The 23,189-nt window shown below is 38.5% G+C and overlaps 5 protein-coding genes across 5 annotated transcripts in view; 3 read left to right on the top strand and 2 right to left on the bottom strand.

Annotated features, from left to right (window-relative positions):
• The window catches only part of LOC106084098 (uncharacterized), a 39,226-nt gene extending 37,630 nt beyond the window's left edge, over positions 1 to 1,596 (top strand). Inside the window, exons 3-5 of the mRNA XM_013247573.2 lie at positions 671 to 878; positions 953 to 1,145; positions 1,208 to 1,596. Of these exons, the coding sequence (XP_013103027.1) occupies positions 671 to 878; positions 953 to 1,145; positions 1,208 to 1,580 (774 nt within the window). The 3' untranslated portion in view covers positions 1,581 to 1,596. The remainder of the gene's footprint in view (positions 1 to 670; positions 879 to 952; positions 1,146 to 1,207) is intronic.
• Positions 1,594 to 7,662, bottom strand: LOC106084099 (large ribosomal subunit protein uL24m). The gene is made up of 5 exons (XM_013247575.2): positions 7,459 to 7,662; positions 6,978 to 7,134; positions 6,213 to 6,406; positions 5,950 to 6,148; positions 1,594 to 1,803 (listed from the first exon to the last, which is right to left on the bottom strand). Exons 1-5 carry the CDS (start codon positions 7,540 to 7,542, stop codon positions 1,688 to 1,690), a joined length of 750 nt encoding a protein of 249 aa, XP_013103029.1. The 5' UTR covers positions 7,543 to 7,662; the 3' UTR covers positions 1,594 to 1,687.
• A 1,636-nt stretch (positions 7,663 to 9,298) lies between these two features.
• Positions 9,299 to 13,200, top strand: LOC106084090 (geranylgeranyl transferase type-1 subunit beta). The gene is made up of 5 exons (XM_013247560.2): positions 9,299 to 9,697; positions 9,823 to 9,973; positions 11,947 to 12,106; positions 12,169 to 12,332; positions 12,393 to 13,200. Exons 1-5 carry the CDS (start codon positions 9,564 to 9,566, stop codon positions 12,990 to 12,992), a joined length of 1,209 nt encoding a protein of 402 aa, XP_013103014.1. The 5' UTR covers positions 9,299 to 9,563; the 3' UTR covers positions 12,993 to 13,200.
• Positions 13,201 to 13,202: 2 nt separating this feature from the next.
• Positions 13,203 to 15,584, bottom strand: LOC106084091 (F-box/LRR-repeat protein 15). Its single transcript, XM_013247561.2, has 2 exons — positions 14,755 to 15,584; positions 13,203 to 13,458 (listed from the first exon to the last, which is right to left on the bottom strand). Exons 1-2 carry the CDS (start codon positions 15,483 to 15,485, stop codon positions 13,275 to 13,277), a joined length of 915 nt encoding a protein of 304 aa, XP_013103015.1. The 5' UTR covers positions 15,486 to 15,584; the 3' UTR covers positions 13,203 to 13,274.
• Positions 15,585 to 16,930: 1,346 nt separating this feature from the next.
• Positions 16,931 to 22,371, top strand: LOC106084089 (SWI/SNF-related matrix-associated actin-dependent regulator of chromatin subfamily A-like protein 1). The gene is made up of 8 exons (XM_013247559.2): positions 16,931 to 17,537; positions 17,594 to 17,810; positions 18,330 to 18,820; positions 18,885 to 19,035; positions 19,095 to 19,259; positions 19,572 to 19,854; positions 21,856 to 22,050; positions 22,114 to 22,371. Exons 1-8 carry the CDS (start codon positions 17,006 to 17,008, stop codon positions 22,312 to 22,314), a joined length of 2,235 nt encoding a protein of 744 aa, XP_013103013.1. The 5' UTR covers positions 16,931 to 17,005; the 3' UTR covers positions 22,315 to 22,371.
• The last annotated feature ends 818 nt before the right edge of the window (positions 22,372 to 23,189 follow it).

Genomic DNA, 23,189 nt, shown 5'->3' with positions numbered 1-23,189 from the left:
GACAAACGAAGATTACACTATACAAGACACTGATACTACCCGTGTTTTTATATGGTTCCAAGGCATGAGTACTTGTCAAAGCAGGCGATGCAGTGCTTGGAGTCACGAATCATGAGCTGTATAACGACGATAGCAAAGTTACACGTAACAAAATACAATGGCTGCGTTGGCTAGGTCATGTTGTCAGAATGGATGAAAAAACTCCAGCAAAGAAATCTTTTGAAGGCAAACACCGGGACGTCCAAAAGCCGCCCGATGGAAAGATCAATTAGTGGGAGACACCTCGAATCTCAGATATTTTGGAATGAGCTCAGAGGCGCTTGGAACGTTATTCTACGTTCAGCTAGTGGAACAAATGTTCTGTCACAGCCAATTAAACTAAGTAAATTAAAAGTAAAGTACCAAGCGATTATAGGTGACACATGTAAGGTTTATTCGGGACCACCGTTGCTCAGAGGTAACCATGTCCTTCTTTGATGCTGAATGCTCTTTTCTTTTTTGGCGTTTAACACATATTTGCCTCAACTTGTAATACCCTGTACCACAGATGTGGTGTAGAGTATAAACATAAAACCAAAGATTGGCTTCGCCAGCTAGTGTGAGAAAAGCCATAATTTTTTTGGTTGAAAAATTTACTATTTATTTTTTTTTTCTTTTTTTGCTTTTTCAGCTAGCTTTAAACTTAGGCGTAGTTGTTGATCTAAACAAGGCTTCCACCCATGAAGATTTTTTCGCACAGCTAAGTGAATCTGCATTACATCTGATGGGGCTTCGTTGTTATACGGAAATATTGGAACACACCAAAGTGAGACTGAAAACACTTATGGAGAGTTATGCGGAATTGAATGAGTTGTATGTGCATCACGATGGAATAATAGGTACGTCCAAATAGGAAAAATATTCAAATTTTTAAATCTCGAATGTGATATAATGACGTCGCTTAATTTTTCAGCCTTCATTAGTGGTGGTACATACATGAGTCGTTTAGAGGAACGTCTGGACTCCCAGTTGGAAGTGGCACGTGATGTCCGAGACAAATTAGGCAGTACACTGGAACAATGGCGCATATGTGGCCTATTGCTAAGGGCGTGTGCCAATTCCGCTACACAAAGCCTCAAACAGTGGCGAAAAGTTAAGACCATAATGTGAGTTACATGATCATACTCCCTTGTTTTGACGCATATATCCATATCATTTCCTTTCTTAGTAATCCAAAGGAGAAAATTGAAACCGCTCTTGCCTGTCGCAAAGATCTGCAAGCCTCCTTGGTGTCACTCGAATGCGCCCAGTTGTCTTTACCTCACGTCGAAATCAAATACACCAGCAATAGACAAATTCTCGCTGTAAAACATTGCAACACCTACATGATAACTGACATCGCTAATATGGCCCGCTATGAACACACATCAAAGGTTTTCATTGCCTACGAATCAAATGTATCGAAGGCATCAACATGGCTGTATGAGACTTTCAATAAAACGCTTAGACCTGATTTCGAAAGAGCTGAAGAGCGAGTGAAAGATTTGGCCAAAACCTTGAGAGATCACCGAGAGGAAATTTTCACATTTGCTAGAAAATAGTAAAGATTGCAGATTGTTTTACATTGTTTTATTTGTAATTAGAAATTGTTAAATAGATTAACATATTTTTTTATAACAATTATGACTATCGCGTGTGTTCTTCAAACTTAATACCAAAATGATTTTTTAGGAATACGCTCCTCCTCTATGCCCATTTCTTCCATAATATCCATTTCGAAAGTACAGAGTTTTGGTTGGAAGGTAATTTCCTTAATAACAGTAGCTGAAAAAGACAAAACAAAAATCCATACATTAGCTTTTAGCTCATAAAAAGTAAACATTTTTCTTGAAGAAAAAACACAGAAAAAAATAGAAACAATTATGTACCCTCCAACATGGATCGCATTTGTCAGGTTCTTTGTCCAGTGTTTCTTTATAGGCAAACAAGGGATAATGGATAAAAATTTCCATGCTTTTGGACCCAAATAAGTTATGAGCAGAAGTCATTTTGCAAAATTTCAGCCAAATCGGGTAAGAATTCCGCCCTCTATAGGCTCAAGAAATATAATCGGGAGATCATTTTATATGGGCGCTATATCAGGTTATCGGACGCCCCGGTAACCGAGTTGGTAGCGTGCTTGGATTACCAGTGCAGGGGTCGTGGGTTCGATTCCCACCAGAAGCCTTGGTCTGTCGCTGCTGTGGTATCACAATGGACTTAAAGTTGTCCGTAAAGGACTGCCACTCTTACCTAACCTAACTTATATCAGGTTATGAACCGATTTGGACCATACTTGGCATAGTTGTTGGAAGTCAAAACGAAAGACTGCATGTATTAGCCAAATTGGGTAAGAATTGCGCAGTCTAGAGGCTCAAGAAGTCGAAATCCAAAATCGGTTTATATCCCGACCGACCTACACTAACAGGAAGCTTGTATGCAAAATTTCAAGTGCCTAGCTTTACTCCTTGGAAAGCAAGCGTGCTTTTCACAGACAGACAGACGGACATGGATAGATCGACTTAAAATATCATGGCGATCAAGAACATATATACTTTATGGGGCCTTAGACCAATATTTCATTGTGTTGCAAACGGAATGGCGAGGTTACCCCATCCTATGGTGGAGGGTACAAAAAAATATACACGAGTAACTGCGCGTCTGCAGTCAGCACAATTGCCACCTAGTGAATCAGTAGTTGGGGGATAAGAGACCAGTGAAGATATTCAGAAAACGAAAAACTATCTTTGAGATCAAGAAAGTTAATCAGACAGTTGTAAGCGCTAATTGGCACTTACACTAAGGCTGCAACCCCTGGCCGCCAAACCTTATATCGAGTCCATCCGGTACATAACAAAAACTACAGCGAAAATGAGCTACCGAGTCTTGGAGCGAATCTTTCACAACAAACCTAAGTATTTATAGCTCAACTACGATCCTTTGTTGTTGTTGTAGTGATCTTCTTCATGCCCAAGATGAGCAAGCTTGTTCTGGTCCATGGGACATTTCACAGCTGAAACGTCATGGCCATTGGTTATTTAAAGACGCGCCTTGTCATATCGAGTATTAAAGACTCTCAGTATTAAGGCAAGAGCCGGTCCCGCCCGACTTTTCATTGAAACTCTCCACTCGATATCGCTGAATGTCCGCGACTACAATTGCCGCTATTCCGTATATGAAGCATCTCACTATCCGCAACCTGTGGACGTCAAATGAGCTTCGGAGCTAACAGTTCCAACCCGTGTAGTGCTTAAAACCATCCAGTGCCATGACTAAGATGCCTTTGGTCTCCCGATATGACAAGAGGAATTATTGGCGCCTTTCAACAATCAATGGCTACCTTGTTCCCTTGGCGATCTGTCGTTTGGACCGGAACGAGTTTGCTCACCTATAGGAGCTTAACGAAGATCGCCACCTCCCCATGAAAATGTGACTACAACAACAACAACGAACATTTAAGTCAAAGATCACTAATCAGAAAGACTTCTGATCAATGTCACCAAAGCGGTAGACATTTTTTACTTTAGATTAAAACCGACCTTGGAGAGCCCATAGCACTCAATACGTGCTCATCTGTCATCTGTTGTCCTTCGAGCCTTATCTCGAAAAATTAACTTACATGTTGCCAGAGGCTTGCCCAAAGATTCCAGTTCAATCAAGTGGCATGTGTAGGTTAGATTAGATCGACAGTCTGTTTTCCAAATAGACTCACATACTAAATTTTAATGCATTGTGATACCACAGTAGCCGCACACCAGGCTTCTGGTGGGAATTGAACCCACTTCCGCTGCACTGATATTCCAAGCAATAGTTTTTAGTCTTGAATACTAGTCTGATCGATCTACTATTCCCGGGGATATCTTTATGTTACATATTCATATAAACGTTCTCCAGAGGTTTAAAGGCTTTCTGAGAAGATATCCATCGCACAGTGGACCAAACGGCAAAAAATTTAAAATAAGTCTACAACTTTTTACATTTCAAAAATTGAGATTTTTACACCTAGTTTGGAGAAGTCTAGATTGAATTTAAAGTATTGGTTTGCCCAAAAAGTAATTGCGGATTTTTTAAAAGAAAGTAAATGCATTTTTAATAAAACTCAGAATGAACTTTAATCAAATATACTTTATTGCACTTTTTTTCTAAAAAAAGCTAAAAGTAACAGCTGATAACTGACAGAAGAAAGAATGCAATTACAGTCACGAGCTGTGAAAAAAATTTTCAACACCGACTATATGAAAAATCCGCAATTACTTTTTGGGCAACCCAATAGATAGAAAGCGAATGGCGAAATGTAATATACGTCGTTGAAAAGGTGTTTCCTACAAAGTAAGGTATATTGCATAAGTAAGACGGTCAGTTTTCAGGGCTAATGGTGACAAAATTGGAAAATTCGACTTTTTTGAAAAATTGACTTTTATGTTGCCTGTTACATAAAATCGGATGGAATGGAAATACTTTCATGAATCTTTATGTATTTTGTAAAAGAAGAGATATCAATTAAAAGTTTCTTACACATACATTTGTGCAATAAAACGTGACGTAATACTTGGTTCTTACCAGTGAATATAGCACTACTTGAAACCAGACTTTTTTAGTATTTTGGCTGCGATGAGCTAATTTTTGGCTAGGATATGGCGAGACATACCTTATACTTTTGAGAACATTTCAAGCTTTAATTCATGCCTAAAAAAATTAAAAATCCCCATGGAATTTTTTGGCAGTGAGAAACTCTTGATATTTAGAAAAAAAATTGTCTTCATTGGTCTTAAGATAACGGATGGTTTGATGTTGAAATGAGTCAAATGGCCAAAATTTACGAATTTGCAAATTTTTGAAAACAAAATATTTTTCATATTGAAAAGGATGATGTTGACATGATTCTTTTTTATGCATACATGTAATGGAGTAATTTGTATAAAATGTGAAGTTTGAAATTGACGGAGTTTTTAAAAAACACTGAAGAAAACCAAGTCAAATTTTGATTTTTTTTTTTTTTTTTTTTAATTAAACAAATCATACCTCGTTAACGATACACGATGCATGTTTTTTATATCTCCCCAAGATCTTTCTCTAGAGACCTAAATCATGCAAGTGTAGATCATGGCCCCCAAAAGGTTGTAAAAGTGAAAAGGTTGATCAACTTTGATACCCTGTACCTCATCCTGTATTAAAGATATGGACCTACAACACTTTCCTGAAAGCTTATGTCCTCCTCTTCAAACCTCTAGAACATTTTATAACGCTAAGATCAACAGATAAAAAGTTATAGACTTATTTAAAATTTTTTGTGGTTCGGCCCACTGTACGTCGTCTTAGCCATTATTCCTTTTTTTATTGTAAGCATTTCACTTTACAAGCATCTCACTTTGATGCACACTAAAGTTATCAGACAACCTTCTTGACACACCCAGCCCCATTTCTTCCGTCGAAAAGTCTGTGACCATCGCGACACGGGATAAATATGAGCGTCACACTGGCTGAAACATTGAGGTCCGATCTGTCTAGTTTTCATTGCTGTCGCGAGAATCTTAGCTCCGAGCTACCGTTCGTTTCCACAGGGTGCGGATAGTGGAATGCAATCAACGGTATCGAGTGGAGAATCTCAGTGAGAGGCCGAATGGTACTGGCTCTTGGCTCTTGACAGGCTCAAACTTTTGTCACATCGAATAAATGGCAGTTTTTAGAGACTCTTAAATTTAACTAGATTACTTTGAACATCTTTAATGCATAACCTATTACTAATGAATATGAGACATTTTTAAACTTCAAGAATGTACGAGGATATATGACCATAAATATGCAACAAACGCAATACCTGAAAAAGCTAACAGCTTAATGGTGCATGTCAAGTTAGGTTATCATTTGGTCGATTGATATAATTAAAGCAATATAACAAAAATGCCCCTCCCCTTATTTTTAAAACATTACCTGGTGTATCTTTGCCTTCTCTTTCGACGTAACCTGTCTTTGCCTTGTAGTCGTGTGTATGATTGTTTGATTCAGGGACGGGTATTATGCGGCCAGTACGTATGGATACACGCACCTTTTCACCGTCTTCGGTATAACGCCACTCAAACTCACAGCCTTGCAGATCTGACGGATCAACCAAACGAATATCCTTAGTCACCTAAGAACATAGCACAGCAGTTATTGTCAATTGTATGGAAACAGACTTTTTAATAATAACTCACATCTAATGGGGCTTCTGATCTTATCAGAATACCAGGAAAATCGCCCTCGGCTCCCACAGTACGATAATGCCAGTTTATGCCATCGACTATTACCCAATTTCGTTCTGGTATAACTTGGCTAACTAAGCCATGTTTGCCCTTATCTTTTCCCACAAGCACTTCGATGCGATCACCTCGGAAGTAGCTCCATTCTTCTGCATTAACAAAACATTCAAACTCATTATTGTCTTTGTATCGGGTTTTCCAATAAGGACTTGACAACTTTATTTGTAATGTATTGTGGCACCGTCCTGTTGAAATCACATGTCGTCCAGGTCCATATCTGCCAATTTAGGTCGAAAATAATCAGTGAGCATGGTGCGGTAGCGTTGTATATTTACGGTACCGTGACGATTGGCATCGTCGACGAAGAAATATCGGCCAATGGTGTCGCCGACATGCAAACCGCACCATACAGTTATTTTTTTGTGGATCAAGTGTTGATTCGTGAAGCACATGTGGATTATTGACGAACCCATTAAGTCAGAAATGAGCCTCCAAATTAGAGTTAAGGCCCTTAAAGTAAAGATCACCGACTCACAATTTTTATGATTTACAGACAGTATTCGTTCGTGTACTTTACCATGATGAAGATTTTGAGTTTACTTAATATATTGACAGTGATAGTGACAGTTCGATGATTAGTGTAAGAGTGCGTTGACAAATAAAATTCAATGTTGTAAAGTCCTTATTTGAAAACCCTTTATATGGTGTTTTTAAACTAACCTACTGGTGTTACAAATACTTTTTTGCGAACAGTTCCGGGCATATTTTGTTGTCGGAAATGTCCCGTCCAGGGACGATTTGTGGTATAACGGAAACGCTTCCGTTCTACTGTGCGATTTAGATATTGAGGAACACCTTTGGGGGTCTCATAGTATATCTGCAAGAGAAAGAATAATTGGGTTCCTTTAATTAAACAAAATTATATATAATGGGAAATTTGTTTATTCCATCTACAGCTATCTTCTAGGATGCTAAACAACAACGTCGTTATGTATGTTTTTGGAGAATTGGAGACACCAATTTCAAGGGAAAATTTCACAAAAAATAAATTTTATCAGCAACTAGTTAAATTTTCACGTTGAAGCATAGTTTCATGGAACAACGCCATAAAATGTAAATTAAAAACAATAAATATGTTCATCTAGTTTCCCATTCTCAATGCCGGGTCTCCAATCTGACCGTTGCATCAACCGTCACTTACTTGTTTTTTACTTCTCTCAATATACTCCTTTGGAAAGTTAGAAAACTCTTTTAGTTTTGATCGCAGCAGTTGTGTTATGCGCATTTTATTTCAGAATTCACAAAAAACCAAATTCAATTACAAACAAACGTGAAAATTATGAAACTTATGTAAAATGTCACTGAATTTTAGAATATCTGCGGGTAATGGGTAACTAGAGATGTGCTTGTTCTACGGATTCATGATTGAATTTAGAAGGTTGGATCACTTACCCAGCTGATGGAACATGGTTGATTTATGATGGTTGGCTCACTTGCCCAGCTCATGGAATTGTCCAATTCCAGAGTTGTATCCAAATCACACCAGAACGTCAATTGCTGGCGTCAAAGGCTGCTACACATGATAATGCAAATAAAACCTATTGGGTTGCCCAAAAAGTAATTGCGGATTTTTTAAAAAGAAGTAAATGCATTTTTAATAAAACTTAGAATGAACTTTAATCAAATATACTTTTTTTACACTTTTTTTCTAAAGCAAGCTAAAAGTAACAGCTAATAACTGATAGATGAAAGAATGCAATTATAGAGTCACAAGCTGTGAAAAAATTTGTCAATGCCGACTATATGAAAAATCCGCAATTACTTTTTGGGCAACCCAATAGAATGTCAATAAGGAAGTTTCCAGAAATTTGACAGCTTAGTGGGTTGTATCGTAGATAACGTTGTTGTTGGGGAAACGACCCAACCTTCTTAATAAGCACTACATCTTAAGGATGTAGTGCTTATTGACATTTGTCTTAAATCTTTGGATGTCAAAGTGGGTGGGAAAAACATTAGCCGGAAGTCGATTCCACATACGAACGGTTCAGCTTTTCAAGGAGAATGCTGTCAAACTCCATATAAAAAAACACGTGGGCGAAACTTTGGCTGAAAATAGGCGGAAAAGTAGTACTCTGTTTATAGTGAGGAAAATGGCAAAAAAACTATTATAGTGGCAACACTTGAAACTATTGCCGGCGTCGTTTTTGTTTGTTTTATTAGTTTCAATGGTTCGTTTTTCTTTATTTATTTGAGAAAAATATATAAAATAGATTGCTGTCAAATTCCCCTCGCGGAACAATTTAAAATTTCATCGGCTATTCCGAAAGTAGAACAGAATACCTCAAGCTGTACTCAGCTGTTTACGATACGCTACCTGTTAATTATGTCATGATTCCATTAGCTGGACAAGTGACCTATCTTTTGTGAACTCAGTGTTTTCTAAAGCTGTTATTAAACCATTGCAAAAAAATTAAAGGCGGTCTCATTCGTACAACAACCACAAATCATATTGTGCAATCTTGTCATCTAATAATATAATGACGTTAAACCTGCCCGGCTGTTAACAGCTGTTCGCGTGAGACCAACTTCTTAAATCCGCCTTGCTATTAAACCAAGTTTCAGTAGCCGGCCAGTTTACCGGCATTAAGATGTCAATTCCGTGCTTACATCCACAACAAACAGCCCCATTTTTTGTAAGTGTCCTCTTTGTTTCTGTTTCTCTTTCTCTCATTTTACAAGTTTCGTTGGTTGTGTTGAAAACAATTTCATTTTTGAAGTTACATTCTGATGACGAGATGCCAGATTGCACTATATGATTTGTAGTTGTTGCACAAATGAGACCACCTTTATTTTTTAAATTACAAAGCATTCCGCGGAAAAGGCCTTTTATTTATCCATAAGCTAGCGAATAAAACATGCTGGTAAATAAAGCAACCCATTCATTTCTTTCTGTGTATTTTAGCCACTAATCTTAAACACGCTTTTAATTAGGTCCCCTTTGCTGTCATATTTAAAACAGCTGTTTAAATAATTTTCAAAGCTTGAGTCATCTGTTGTTGGAGCACTCTAAGTTGGTTAATTCCTTCAGGTGTTTTTTAGATTTTGTGCTATTGTTAAGTAGAATTTATCTAAAAGCAAAAGTAGATTACAAATCTAGATAGAAAGTGAGCGGAAACTTTATAATAAATAGCCATCCCTGGTTACACCAATTCTTACTGTAGAAGGAATAACCAAATAAAATAGACCGGTGTGGTGTTACAAGTAAATTGGTCACATACGTAGTTGCCCATAATCCTCTTTAACAATATGTCATACGATGCGCTAAACATAGAAGGTCCGGCTGCAGATGATGCTCCAGTGCTCCTCTCGAAACATGCAAAATATTTTGTACGTTTCCTGCGATTACTGCCATCTCGTTTGGCATCTCATGATTCGACGAGGTAAATATTGTGGGAGTAACGTTTTAACTGGACTACAGTATAAGAAAGAATCAGGATTGTGGTACTTTTAATACTTCATATATTGAGCTCAAGTTAATTGCTGTGTTTTTCTTTCTTTGGCTAAGAGGAACGATAGCATTTTTTGCCGTATGTGGATTAGACGTGTTGAACTCTCTTCACCTTTTGACCAAGGAAATGCGACAAAATATTATCGACTGGACATATGGCAGTCTGGTAATTCCCAAACCTGGTGAACGCAATTGCTCAGGATTTCAGGTGAGTAGATATCAAGCAAAACAATTTTACGCAATCCCATGGCAGCCAGTTGTGTACGTATCCAATTGTCCCGACGGAGTCCTTCATCGGCAACACACTGTTACAACAACAACAATGCATTATTTATCAACATTTAGATACGCATATTTTTGTAAATGTTTACCTTTTTCCATTTTTGGTTTTATTTACCTTGACAATACACATACCCAAACACACATGTAGTCATTTTCCGTTGTTTATACAACAAGTCAGTCTGTCATGTCGTTTTCTTATCGCCGCTACGTGCCTCTATCTAGTAATCGTAGGAGTTGATTTGTTGCCTTTGTCCATGGGATACTGCAGCATTCGCTTGACTGCTGTTGATATAAGCTTTAACCAATTTATGTATGCAGCATACATTGCATGAGCTCAATGTGTTATACAATTTTGGGGGCTACCAGCTTTCTTTTATTTTAATTATGCAAATTATTACCAACCTGTTATCATAAAGCAAACACTTAAACAGTAGCTACAACGCTACAAACAGTTATATTGGGATAATATCAAGTACATTAGAAATTAATAATGTAACTCCAATGCAAACAACCCACCAGTGTTCTTGGTTTGGGCGGTGGGAACCGAAGAGGGATTGGATAAAGGAGTTTTATTGCATTATAGAAATATACACCATACTTGGAGCACATAAAAGAAATACTGATTTTACGAGAGATAGGTCATATAAGATGCATATCCAAATATAACTTTCTACACAGAACCTGAGACAGTCGGTACAGATACTTGGCGTTCGCGCTATAAAACTTTTATTGAAAAAATCGGATTTTCAAGAATGATTAATTACTTATTTCTAATCATCAACAAGTTTTCAACGATAAAGTATCTAATATGGGACTTATGCCCTTTGCTTTTCTCTGTGGTGACTACAACAACATCGTCAAGCTACTGTAGGTAAGCAAGCTCGTTCCGGTCCAAAAGACCGATCGCCGCGGGAACAGGGTGGCCATTGGTTATTTAAAGGCGCCAATAACCCGCCTTGTCAAAGAGAGCACCATAGGCACTCAGACGGTGCCACCCGGCCTCTCACTGAGACTCCGCTCCATACCGCTGATTGTCTGCGACTGCCGTTGAAGCTACTCCGTATGGAGCATTCCACTATCCGCAAACTACAGGGCCCTTGGTAAGCTGTGATCTACTTAAACATAAAATGACAACAATGCGCTTACCGAATAAAGCCACACGAATTTGTACGTGTTCTTCTGTTTGTTTTCAAATTCCCGGGGACATAGGTTAATTTTTTAACGCATGACTGATCTAGAGCGAAAGGTTCAACGGAAGCCTGTATGTCAAGGCGGGTCTAAATAGCGTTCACGATGTGTCTCGCTTGTAACCAGGGACCACATCTTCTCGACAACCGACTAGTTGATCCTGATCACAAACCCTCCAAGTTGCAGAGTATTTTATTTTAGCAGCACCCAGCGAGCACATTACAAATAAATTCTCAGAAAACCCATTGGGCTGGACCACATCAACTTTCATGTTTTACAGTTGTAGCCATAATTATTACATAGTATCTACTTGAATGATTTAGAGCGAATGAATTTTGGAATTTTTTTCCCACTCCGCTTCAATCCCGGAAAAGTCTATATTTTTACCCTTTTGTCGGTCGAAAGAACAATTTCTTATTGGTTGTGGTTTCATGGCCAAAATAATATCTTTTTCTATTTATAAGGTGTCGTATTGATCTAAAAGTTGAACCGGGCAACCGTACTTATTAATATGATAAAAGTCTCCCCGCTTAGAAGGGCCAAAAGCCATAGATAGTCAATATTAAATTATTTAAGACAAAACATCACATTTTTAATTACAATTACAACCTGTGCGGCGTGGAGTTAAAAAAATGGCCAAGTTTAATGCCAATACACCAATTTTAACCCACCGCCCGAGTTAGCAATTTACTACTTTTCCATATTTTTTAGGGTTCCCGTTCGGTCACGATTAAAACAGACGATGAAGAACTTTTGAGAAATGCCAAGTGCTATCAATGGGGTCATTTGGCAATGACCTACACCAGCCTAGGAGTTTTGATTACACTGGGCGATGATCTCTCACGCTTAGATCGCAAATCCATTGTGGATGGTAAGTTTCCTTTGCCAGACATCGACAGACAAATTCAGGTAATTATAATTAATTGTGATTAGGTGTGGCAGCCGTACAAAGACCAGATGGAAGCTTTAGTGCCTGTATCGATGGCAGCGAAAACGATATGCGCTTTGTTTTTTGTGCTGCTGCCATCTGCCATATGCTGGACTATTGGGGTGATGTAAATAGGGATAAAATGTTCGACTTCATACTGAACAGTATTGTAAGTAATATCTTCTTATGCTTTCTTAATCAATGGATTAAAATTTCAGTATTATTTTAGCGTTATGACTATGGGTTTAGTCAACACTTGGAAGGTGAGGGACATGGTGGCACCACATATTGTGCACTAGCCGCTCTCCAATTAAGTGGCCAATTGAATAGAGTAGACACACAAACACTGGAAAACATTAAACGCTGGTGCGTGTTTCGTCAAGTTGACGGGTTCCAAGGACGTCCCAATAAACCTGTGGACACATGTTACTCGTTTTGGATTGGAGCTGCCCTGAAGATATTAAACGCTTTCGAATTAACTGATTATCCTGCGAATCGTTCCTACATTTTAGAAACCCAAGATGATGTAGTGGGCGGTTTTGCAAAGTGGCCCCATTCCACCCCGGATCCGTTTCACACATACTTGGGGTTATGTGGCCTATCATTTACAGGTGAACCAGGTTTAATGGAAGTTATGCCCAGTCTTAATATGTCAATGATGGCGTATGATAAACTAAAAGTATTGCACGCGAAATGGCAAACGAGAAACATCGAGGAGGACCACAAACATTATATGGAACTGCTGAGCCAACGGTTGTACGACGCGAAAATTGCTGTAGAAGAAGAAACAACAACCACGATTACCTCGCCCTTAATCAAGGCACAATAATCTTGAATCCTACACAAGGAATTTCTTATTTTTTTTTTGCAGGTTAAGATTTATTGTGAGCTCATAAGTCTAGAAAATATTCTTAATTACTGTGTATGTGTATATGTTATATATAGGATTTTATAATTAAAAGAGTAAGCTGTTCATATGTACTTTAATAATGTGAGCAAAAACGAAAAGCAAAAAATATACAGCATTTTTACAAGAACCTTCTACTATCCCTCATAGCCTTATTTTACCAATAGCACCAAGTATATCATCACTATTGCCTTCTGGCATAATTTAAACTTGTAAAAATATATGATTTACAAGATGCCTTAAATCGTAGAGTTGTAGCTGCATTTCTGCTGCCGGCGGACGATCGATGTGCAGTTTACCTCTCAGGGGTCCCAAAGATCTTTCCGTTACTAAATCACAACGTTGCACCATTAAAGATTTAAGCTGGAGACAACTTCTTGTTAGGGTTCTGTAAAGTAAATGGATGGTTTTAGTATGAGCAAAGGATAAGTAAGGCTGGAAAGGCTGTATTCACTGCTTATTTGTTACATAATGTAAGGTTAGTATATGAGAAAATCAGTAGGATAAAAGTCATTCTGATTAAAATCTAAGTTATTTGACCTATCGATAAAAACCCATTTGCGCAAAGGGCCTAACGAACGTTCTGTGACGCGGGGACAATGTCGAATGAAAAGTAGTTTCAGCCGTTGGCAATAGCTACCCAAAGCACTAGGACAAAAAAGAGAAAATATATATAAAAGTTGGGTTGAAAATAAAGTTTAGAAAAACAAACAGAAAACAAAGACAACATTAGAGGACGGTGAAAAACGGGAAGTAAAAAAATAGGAAATGCTGGCAATTGAAATGAAAACAAAAGTTCAAACTAACAATAACACCAAGGAATTCAAAACATTTCAGGAAATTGTTAAAGCTGTAGTGCCATGATGGAGCAGGAAAAATTGAAAATTTCCCACAATCATCCCATTAAGGGAAGGCTTTCATATCATATTCTCGTATAAGCTTTAATTTGATGATAAAGGACAGACATCATGCAAAGGTCGCAAAAATGTCACAAGAATAAGTGAGGGAACAGCCACTCCTAAACATTTTTTGGTATCTTGTCAGGACCCAGGTATTTAGCATATAAGCGGACATGTTATCCTTTGCTCGACGATGGCCTCCTCAGAACAGAAATGCAAGAAACAACAGCAAGAACAACTTATTCTGCTTTATTCCGGTTGGCGATGGCGTAGTCGAATGTCGAAATTTTTACAAAATGGTTTTCTGGTTGTCGAAGACGTCGTTTGCCGTTTACATTTTGGTATCACATAAGCCGAATTCGACTGTCAAATTAGGGGAAACGATCGATATATAAATAAATTGCATTCCAAACTACACCGCGCCTGTTTGTCGAAAAAGTATGGAAGCTACTTTTTTTATTTGCCACAATATTCTATTGGCAAACTATCAAAGGCGAATAAGTAACAGAATACCACGCAATGTGAAATTCGCCTTCCGACTGCTGTCGATTTTCACCTTCGACAACGGGAATAAGGGTGATTTGTTGCGTGAATTGAATGAGACGAGAGCAAGATCTAACACGCATTATATTGAATTTTTTATCACACTTTTGCCTCAGGTAATCAATTTTAAGACTTTACTTAAACAAAGATAAGTTTGTATGATGTAATACAAAACCAGGGACACGATTACATTACAATTAACATACGAAGCTAAATTTTAATCAGAGTTATATTTTACTCACTGTATGCCATAATCCGTTATAGCTGAACATCCCACAAGATTGATGTGTTCCAAAGCGCGGCAGTACTTAGCAATTTGTATCAATACTTGATCGGTTACACTCAAAGTGTTAGCCAAGGACAAAATGTTCAACTTATTTAGTTTTCTGAAGAATATTATTAAGCAACGCTCGCCAATAGCGGCGCAATGGGATATATCAAACTCCTCAAGATTGCTTTGATGCAATGTAAGTGCATCCACCGCTCCAGTTGTGAGCCATTGGCACTTGGACAGCTTCAAGACACGCAAATCCTTACATTCTATAATAATGGGCTGGAGAGCCAAAGGTGTGATGTTTATGCATTCATTGAGGTTTACAATTTTAAGATGTTTGTTTTTGGCCAAGATGGGAAGTAGAAGTTCATCAGTCATCCAATGGCAGCGAGCCAATTGCAGATTTTCCAAGCGCTTGCAATGTTCACCTAGAACTTTAAATGTTAGATGCACGTTGGAACTATTGTTACCGGCAAAATCAATTTCAAGAAGCTTCTCCAATGCCCCCTCAGCCAAACGTTTAGCGGAATGTGAACAACAACGCAATGTGAAAAGATCTTTCAGGGTCAAGGTTGAAAGTATTTTAGGTATAATAATATCTTCCCAGCTTAGCAAATCAATAAATGTCAAGTTTACACCGCCACCATCAATCGTCGACATTTCCTCCAAATGACGTTCTTCGTTAAATAATGTGGTCATTTTACAACAGCTGTAAAGTAGGATTATTAAATTACAAAGGGCTTTTTTCACTAGAAAAGTTAAGATGTTTGTTTGTTTACGTTTACTAGTTATAAACAATAAGATAGAGTTGCCATCTCGAATATTACAAGTAAAGGCTCTATTACACGGCATGTAGTTGTCTTATGGCATGTCAAATTTAGCACATGTTGAGTTGTACATGTCGTTTGATAAAAACGAAACTTACATATGAAAATCACTTTTCAAAATAGCACATGTCATTTTTTTCAATTAGAACGTGGTCTATCGTTCTGACAAAAGCATTAAGAAATTAGCTGTTTGTTTGTTGTCAGTCGAATGAAAGCAAACCCAAAATAAATTGTTTTCACAAATTTATGATTTGACCAGCTTTCTCACAACTTTAACAGTTTTTGCGCATAAAAAATCAGTTTTTGCTCAAATTTTTAGGTTATGTCATACGAAAATAACATCCAGTGTTATAAAAAAATAAAGAATCGTATGTAAATTGATAACTTTGACAAACATTTTCAATTACATGTTCATTTAAACAAATTAAAAATATGTAATTTGCATTATCTAGTATTAAAACCTCGTTTACACTGCTCTTCAATTCCAGATTTAATGGGTCAATCATCTGTTTTCCCTTTATAAAATCAGATGATGAGATCCTTAAATCCGAATTTAATAAGCAATGTAAACGGTGTTTAACATAAAACAAGACCATCTTAGTACTGTTATCGATAGACAAATTTCTACAAGGTAAAGCCAACGAACAACAACGAAATCAACTATAGAACCTAATTTCCACCAAGGTGGATTGAACGTCCTCTTTGTTTGTGTTTCTCTTCCTCTCGTTTTACCTGCACACGTATACACACGAGCGAAAGTTTCTTTGGTTGTGTTGAGAACAATGTCATTTTTGAAATGACATCTCCTTGCGCAATTGCACCCAAGGAGGATTTAACAAGGTGGTCTCACGCTAACAGCTGTTAACAGTCGGCCAGGTTTGATGGTATTAAGATGTCAGATTTTTGTTTGCATTCTCTTTGTTGTTACCTTTCTTCTCACATATTCTGGCTCATGTACGCACACATATACATATAAGTGTGTTGGCAAAACGTCAGTCAGCTTGATGACAAGATGGCGGATTGCACAATATGATTTGTGGTTGCAGTTTAAATGAGACCACCTTTAATTATTTCGTCATGGTCAAATGCTTGGTTGGATTTTAAATTTTTTTTCACATTTTGTTAATTTTTTCACGTTTAAATTGTTTGGCATTTGACATTCTTGGCATTTGACATTCTAGTGGCATTTGGATACAAATCTGGAGTTGGACAATTTCATCAGCTGGGCAAGTGAGCCAACCTTCTTAATTAATGGATTTTTTTAAGGAAAATGTATAACTCTCATCAAAATAGTTCGAATAGGCTGCGGCAACCCTATGAAAACAAACAACAGCTGATCGGTAATGTGATGTGGGAGAAGTGGACGATTTAAAATAAACAATAGTTATAACAATGTCTTCTTGTTCCGCTGCTGAAATTGCCGAAAAGAAAAGGATCGCGCTGGAAAAATTAAGAGCCAAAAAGGCGAACTTGGCTACCGCAAACAATAATAAACAAATAAGTGCAAATCAGCCAAAAGTTGCGCCAAATATTATTGCTGCAGCCCCAACGACGAATACCGCACCTAGGATAGAAAATAAAGCATCATCATTTCTAGATGCTCTAAAAGGAAGTAATATATTTAAACAACGCCAAGAAACACAGCATTTAGCTCGAGATGCCGCGCATCCTTACAAGAGGCCTGCATCGTTGGGTGATGTGGGAAGTTTCAACAAAAGAAAATCAGTGGAGGCCGTTAATGACAAGCCAAGTGGACCCATTCTTGGTCTGGGTCAACCTCAAAAGACAGCGGTAGCGTCAGCGTTTTTAAATTCCGTCAGCTGTAGGGTGACTATGATAAGTGTCGCACGATTTGAAGTTCAACCATCTGGCTATCATAGTAAACTCATTGAGGTTTTTAAAACAATACCCTCAAAGTCTTATGGTGGGTTAACAATTTCTTAAATAATCATATTTCTATTGTAATATTAAACTTTCCAGATCCAACAACTCGTTACTGGAATTTTGCGTTGTCTGACTATAAAACACTTCAAGAACGGGTAAACAACTTGAAACCAGATGTAGTAATGGGTATTATACCCAAAGCCGTGTTAAATTTATGTTTAGCTCCACCAAAACAGTTAGACAACTCATGTTTAGAGTCATTGGAACCTACTTTGGCATCAAAATTAATGCCTTTTCAAAGGGAAGGGGTCAGGTAATTACTTTTAATTTAATCGCTTTTCTATCAATTGATTTCACAAATAAGGGTTACAATTCTGTTGTTGTTGTAGTAGCAGTGTGTGGTACACTGAGGCGGCAGCCCTTGCCGATGAAGGAATTCATCGGGTCAATCCGGTACATACAACCGGCTGCCATGGGATTGGTTACAATTCTATTTTAGTTCTGTATTTACACGGGTTTGATTGGTATATGTCGATAGTTTTCAAAGCTCACCTTTATATACAAACGAATTCTAATCTCGTTTGTATTTGGATTAGGTCGAAAAGAGGGTGCAGATATTAATCCGCCCACGCCGCTTAGATGTATGCCAATAGTGACATGGGGCGGATTAATATCTGCTAACCTAAATACAAACGAGATTAGAACTCCACATTATTGTTGCAATGTTAATCGAAAAATTACACCTTTTTAAACATAATTACACTTTGATTCATTCTTTCACGTCAATAATTTGGTTAAATTCTGAAAATTGTTAACCTAACTACTGTTTTAGTTTCGCATTATCTCAAAATGGTCGTTGCATGATATGCGATGAGATGGGTTTGGGTAAAACCTACCAAGCGATTGCCGTGGCTGACTTCTACAAGGAAGACTGGCCCCTTTTCATATGTACAACAGCCTCCACCCGCGATTCTTGGGCGAATCATATACGGCAACTTTTACCATACGTTCCTTTGCATTATATACAAGTGCTCAACTGTAATCAACAGTACATTGGAGACTGCAAAGTTCTCATAACCAGCTACAGCATGATGGAACGCAATATACAACAAATAATGAATCGTAAATTCGGTTTCCTGATATTCGATGAATCGCACAGTTTAAAAAATCCTAAAGCCAAATGCACAATGGTAGCCGATCGATTATGTCAGCAAGCTAAGCACGTGCTTTTGTTATCTGGTACACCTGCCTTATCCAAGCCAGTGGAACTGTTCAGTCAGTTACAAATGGTAGATCGAAAATTCATGGGGTTCATCGATTTTAGTAAGTGTATAGCGTCATGAATTGAATAAATATCCTTAAAACCAAAAACTTTTTGTAATTGCAGCTACTCGCTATTGTGACGGCAAACAAACTAATTTTGGTTGGGACGCCAATGGTCAATCTAATCTCAAGGAATTAAACGTTGTTTTGAAGCTTAAGTTTATGATAAGAAGAACCAAAGCTGAGGTCTTGTGTGATTTGTCCGAAAAATTTAGGTAAAATTGAACGTTTTTGAAATATCTGTGGATTCGGTGCGTTTAACAAGAATTTTCAGAGAAACGGTTGTCTTAGACCCTGCTCTTGTTTGGCCAAGTGATGAAATCAAGGAGTCTTTGGATTCGGTGTCCAAGACTTTGCAGTGCAGCAAGGGTCACGAGAGGGAACAAATACTTTTGCGATTTTATGCTCAAACTGCCGAAGTTAAAACTAAAGCAGTGTGGTAAGTAGGAACTAAACATTAATACAAAAACATCCTAACCACCAAAAAGATGTAAGGAACCTTAGTCAAAATTTATAGCAGTTGGTTTAAAATAATTACAACAGAATTTCATGTGTTAGGGAAACATATCAATATAAACCAATAGTGGGTATGTTTGATTAATAAATAAACACATTTTATTATCGACAATAGCATTACTTCTTCTTTTCGGCGGTTAAGGTTCAATATTTTGGAAGCAGGACTAAAAAGAAATCTAGTCTTCCTTCGATGGCTCGTAACGATTGCAACATTTAACATTTATTTAATATTTAGTGCATATCTCAAACAGCAGGTTAAGGAACCAAAAAAGTTTATTGTTTTCGCTCATCACCGCGTTATGATGGATGCTATTTGTGAGTGTTTGGATAAATTGAAAGTGAAATACATTCGAATTGATGGTAATACGAGAAAACACGATAGAGGGGAATTCATTGACACATTCCAGAAGAAACAGTCATGTAAAGTTGCTGTGTTGTCATTGGGAGCCTGCAATTCCGGCATAACTTTGACAGCGGCGGAATTAATAATATTTGCGGAATTAACATGGAATCCAAGTGTAAGTTTATACATATTTTGTAATTTCTTTACGTTGTTTCTCCCAAAGGGGAAAGATTCGACACGCTAATGATACAGACGTTTCCTATCATGGCCAGGGATATCACAACTTAGAGAACAACACTATGTAACTGGTGATAGCCCTAGCCAAACTATAAATCGCCTGCCAATGGCGTGTCGTCTTTTTCACAGAGCTGACCAGCGATTGTTACCCAACAACGAGTTTGAAATGTCCATGTTAACGGAATGGACGGAATTCTTGCATTCATCAAGTTTACTCATCTATCAGACTGCGGTAACTAAATTTTAAGTCTGCCTGCACGTGTGGGCACCTGTACGTCCTTTTTTCGTTATCCGGGATTGAAAATAATCCCGGACCCTGGTTTTATTCGCCTTAACCGTCTCCATCATCGGTCGGTGTCGATGAGGTTTAACTGGTGCATGGGGTGGATGCATTTCCGATCCTGTTTTAGCCTTAGGTCACTTCGGGAGTGTAGCCATACTGAATATGTTGCAAGGTGCTGTACGAACATAGACAGCAGTATGTCATAAGCGTCGTCGCCCTTCGGCGTCTTCGTCGTTGGACTATGTGACCCGTCCGACCTCAGCCTCAATATTGCCGGGAAGTGTATTATTCTTGCAATTGATATGCGACGGACTCCAATGCAAGATGACGTTGTTTAAACCGTTGAGTGGACCGGACGTTTTGTTATTTCGTTCTGCAAGAATTTTTCTGTAACTCGTACAAGGTCATTATTTTGGGAAAAAAAATTAAGTCACTCAAGGACCGTTACGATAGTGTTATCCATTAGGCGGTTGATAAGATGCTTCTGTTTCCAGTGGAGACGCAGATCTAGAGCACGGTAGCAGGCTTAGAATGGACTCCAAAGACCCAACACCTGCGGTGGTGATGATATCAGACCGTAGCATGTTTTCTGCTACTGAAACCTCGACTGGTGGAGCGGCAGGGGCTTTTGACGCAGACTGCTGGTTCAAGTCCTAAGGACAGAGCCGAACCTATTCCATCTTCGCATGCCCACGCGGCAAACCAACACGCTCAAGAGACGATTCAGCAGTTGTTGCTGAACACTTGCCTGACGAACTATACTACATCGTTAAAGTCTGGCGGATTGCAGGAGACAGAATATCCCCTTGCCACGATGGAGACAGGAGGGAAAGGCATCGAAACTGAACCCGACAAGCCCTATGTGGATAGGTCATCCGGTCGGATTGGGCTCAAGATGTGCGCTAGCAGCTAGTAAAGCATCTAAGGAGGAATCGTCCACACCGCCAGTGTCCAGTGTCCTGAGGAAGAGTGGTTCCACTGTTTTCTCACCTGCCCCTGGATGCGTACGGAAACTCATAATGACAAGATCTATCGAATTTTGTGAGGATAAAATCCTGGCGGAAACTGAAGAAGAGGCTAATGCAACAGTTGTGGAAGTTCTGAATCCTGTCTATGGTTCGGTTTCTGCAGATAAATCTCCACATTGTAGAGAAGCTTCGGTGGCACTAAAGGTCCTCCTGATTTGATTTGACGTGGTTCTTATCCAGGAACCATGGGTGTGTGGAGGAATGGTTCGTGGACTAAGAATTCCGGGACACTACTAAAGCGTACGGGAAATGGGGAACGCAGAATCTGTATTCTTGCAAAGATTAGTCTAAATGTTTTTCTTTTTCCGTCGCTAAGCACTGAATATTCAGTAGTAGCCAGCCTATATATGACACACGATTCAGAGATGCCCCCTCTAAGCCTTAAGTTGGAGGTTGAAGCGGCTTCTGCAGGGCCCAGTTATGTTGTAAGGACACCGTTCTTATAATTTCACTTAACGCCTTTTATTATGTGCAGGGTAACAGATTCGAGTTTTTGAGACAGGAGACGGAGTCTGAGTTTGGTTCGGAGTTGAGCATGCTTGCCCCAAATCCGAACCCGTCTCCGACTCCGACCCCGGGGGCTAGGCTCCGCAGCCCTGATTATGTGCAAACAACTTTTTCTTTATAGACATTGGCTCAGGCCGAAAGTAGAGCCCATCGCATTGGACAGCAGAATCCCGTAACTTGCCGATATTTAATGGCCTCTAAAACAGCCGATGATCATATCTGGAATATGCTAAAGGTCAAACAGGATGTTCTCAATAAAGCGGGTATTTTTTGTGAAGATCTTCAGGATGCCACGCATACGTCAGCACCAACAACAGTATGTTTTATGATTTAAACATTTAAATAGTATTTTTGAACTATCATCAACCTATAATTTCAGTCCAACAAAATTGATAAATATTATACGCCCATTAAAACATCGAACACAGATACTGCGCAACAGGCATCGTCCACTACTATTCATAAACAATCGAACTCCCCAAGCTCATTACTAGGTTTAGATATAAGTAAGGAAATTGAAAATATTGAAGATTTTTTCCAAGATGAAGATGATGAAGCCTTCAAAGATATTCTGTGTTAAATATTGTAATTTGTTAATGCCTTATAAATATTAAATTAAATAAAAAAATTGAACATAGTCTTAGCAAATATATAAACGTATTTAAAATGTAGGAACAGGGGCAAACTTCTCACAAACTTTGTCCCTGTTCCTTAGTGGAATTGTCATGACCATAATTTACAATTAAAATATTTTGCTTGCAAAAGTTTGATATTTGGACATGTCAATTTTTTTTCCATTTGAAACACAGGACAATGTGATGAAAATTTGAACAAAATTCGCTCTATTGTGAACACAAATAAAGGGTTGTTGTAGCTGTGTGTTCCGTTCTACCTTCTGTTTTTCGTCTGCTTGGTTCTGTTGAATATCCAGATCAGGAACTCTGCGACAGTGGTGGGCTGTGTCCAGAGGGATTTGGGTCTGAGTTGAGTGGGTTTGGCTGGGCAGTTAAACAGGTGACGTGTAGTTCCAGGTCACAATGGGGACACACATCCTGCACGGTGACATCAACCCTTGCTTTGTAGGAGTTGAGGCGACTGAATCTACCGGATCGTAGTTGAACCAGAACTTCAGGGTAATGTTGAGACTTAAGCACTCTTTTTACTTTGTAAACTTCCAAAGAACTATGTTGAGCACGCGAGTCATTTGGTACATCAACCCTTGCTTTGTAGGAGTTGAGGCGACTGAATCTACCGGATCGTAGTGAACCAGAACTATTCTGGTTAACTTAAGCACTCTTTTTACTTTGTAAACTTCCAAAGAACTATGTTGAGCACGCGAGTCATTTGGTACATCAACCCTTGCTTTGTAGGAGTTGAGGCGACTGAATCTATCGGATCGTAGTTGAACGAGAACTATTCTGGTTTACCGCGAAAACGCTGAATCTTTCGCTGTAG

This window comes from Stomoxys calcitrans, chromosome 3 (genome assembly GCF_963082655.1).
Source record: "Stomoxys calcitrans chromosome 3, idStoCalc2.1, whole genome shotgun sequence".
Taxonomy (NCBI): domain Eukaryota; kingdom Metazoa; phylum Arthropoda; class Insecta; order Diptera; family Muscidae; genus Stomoxys; species Stomoxys calcitrans.
This window is presented reverse-complemented; position numbering and strand designations above follow the sequence as displayed.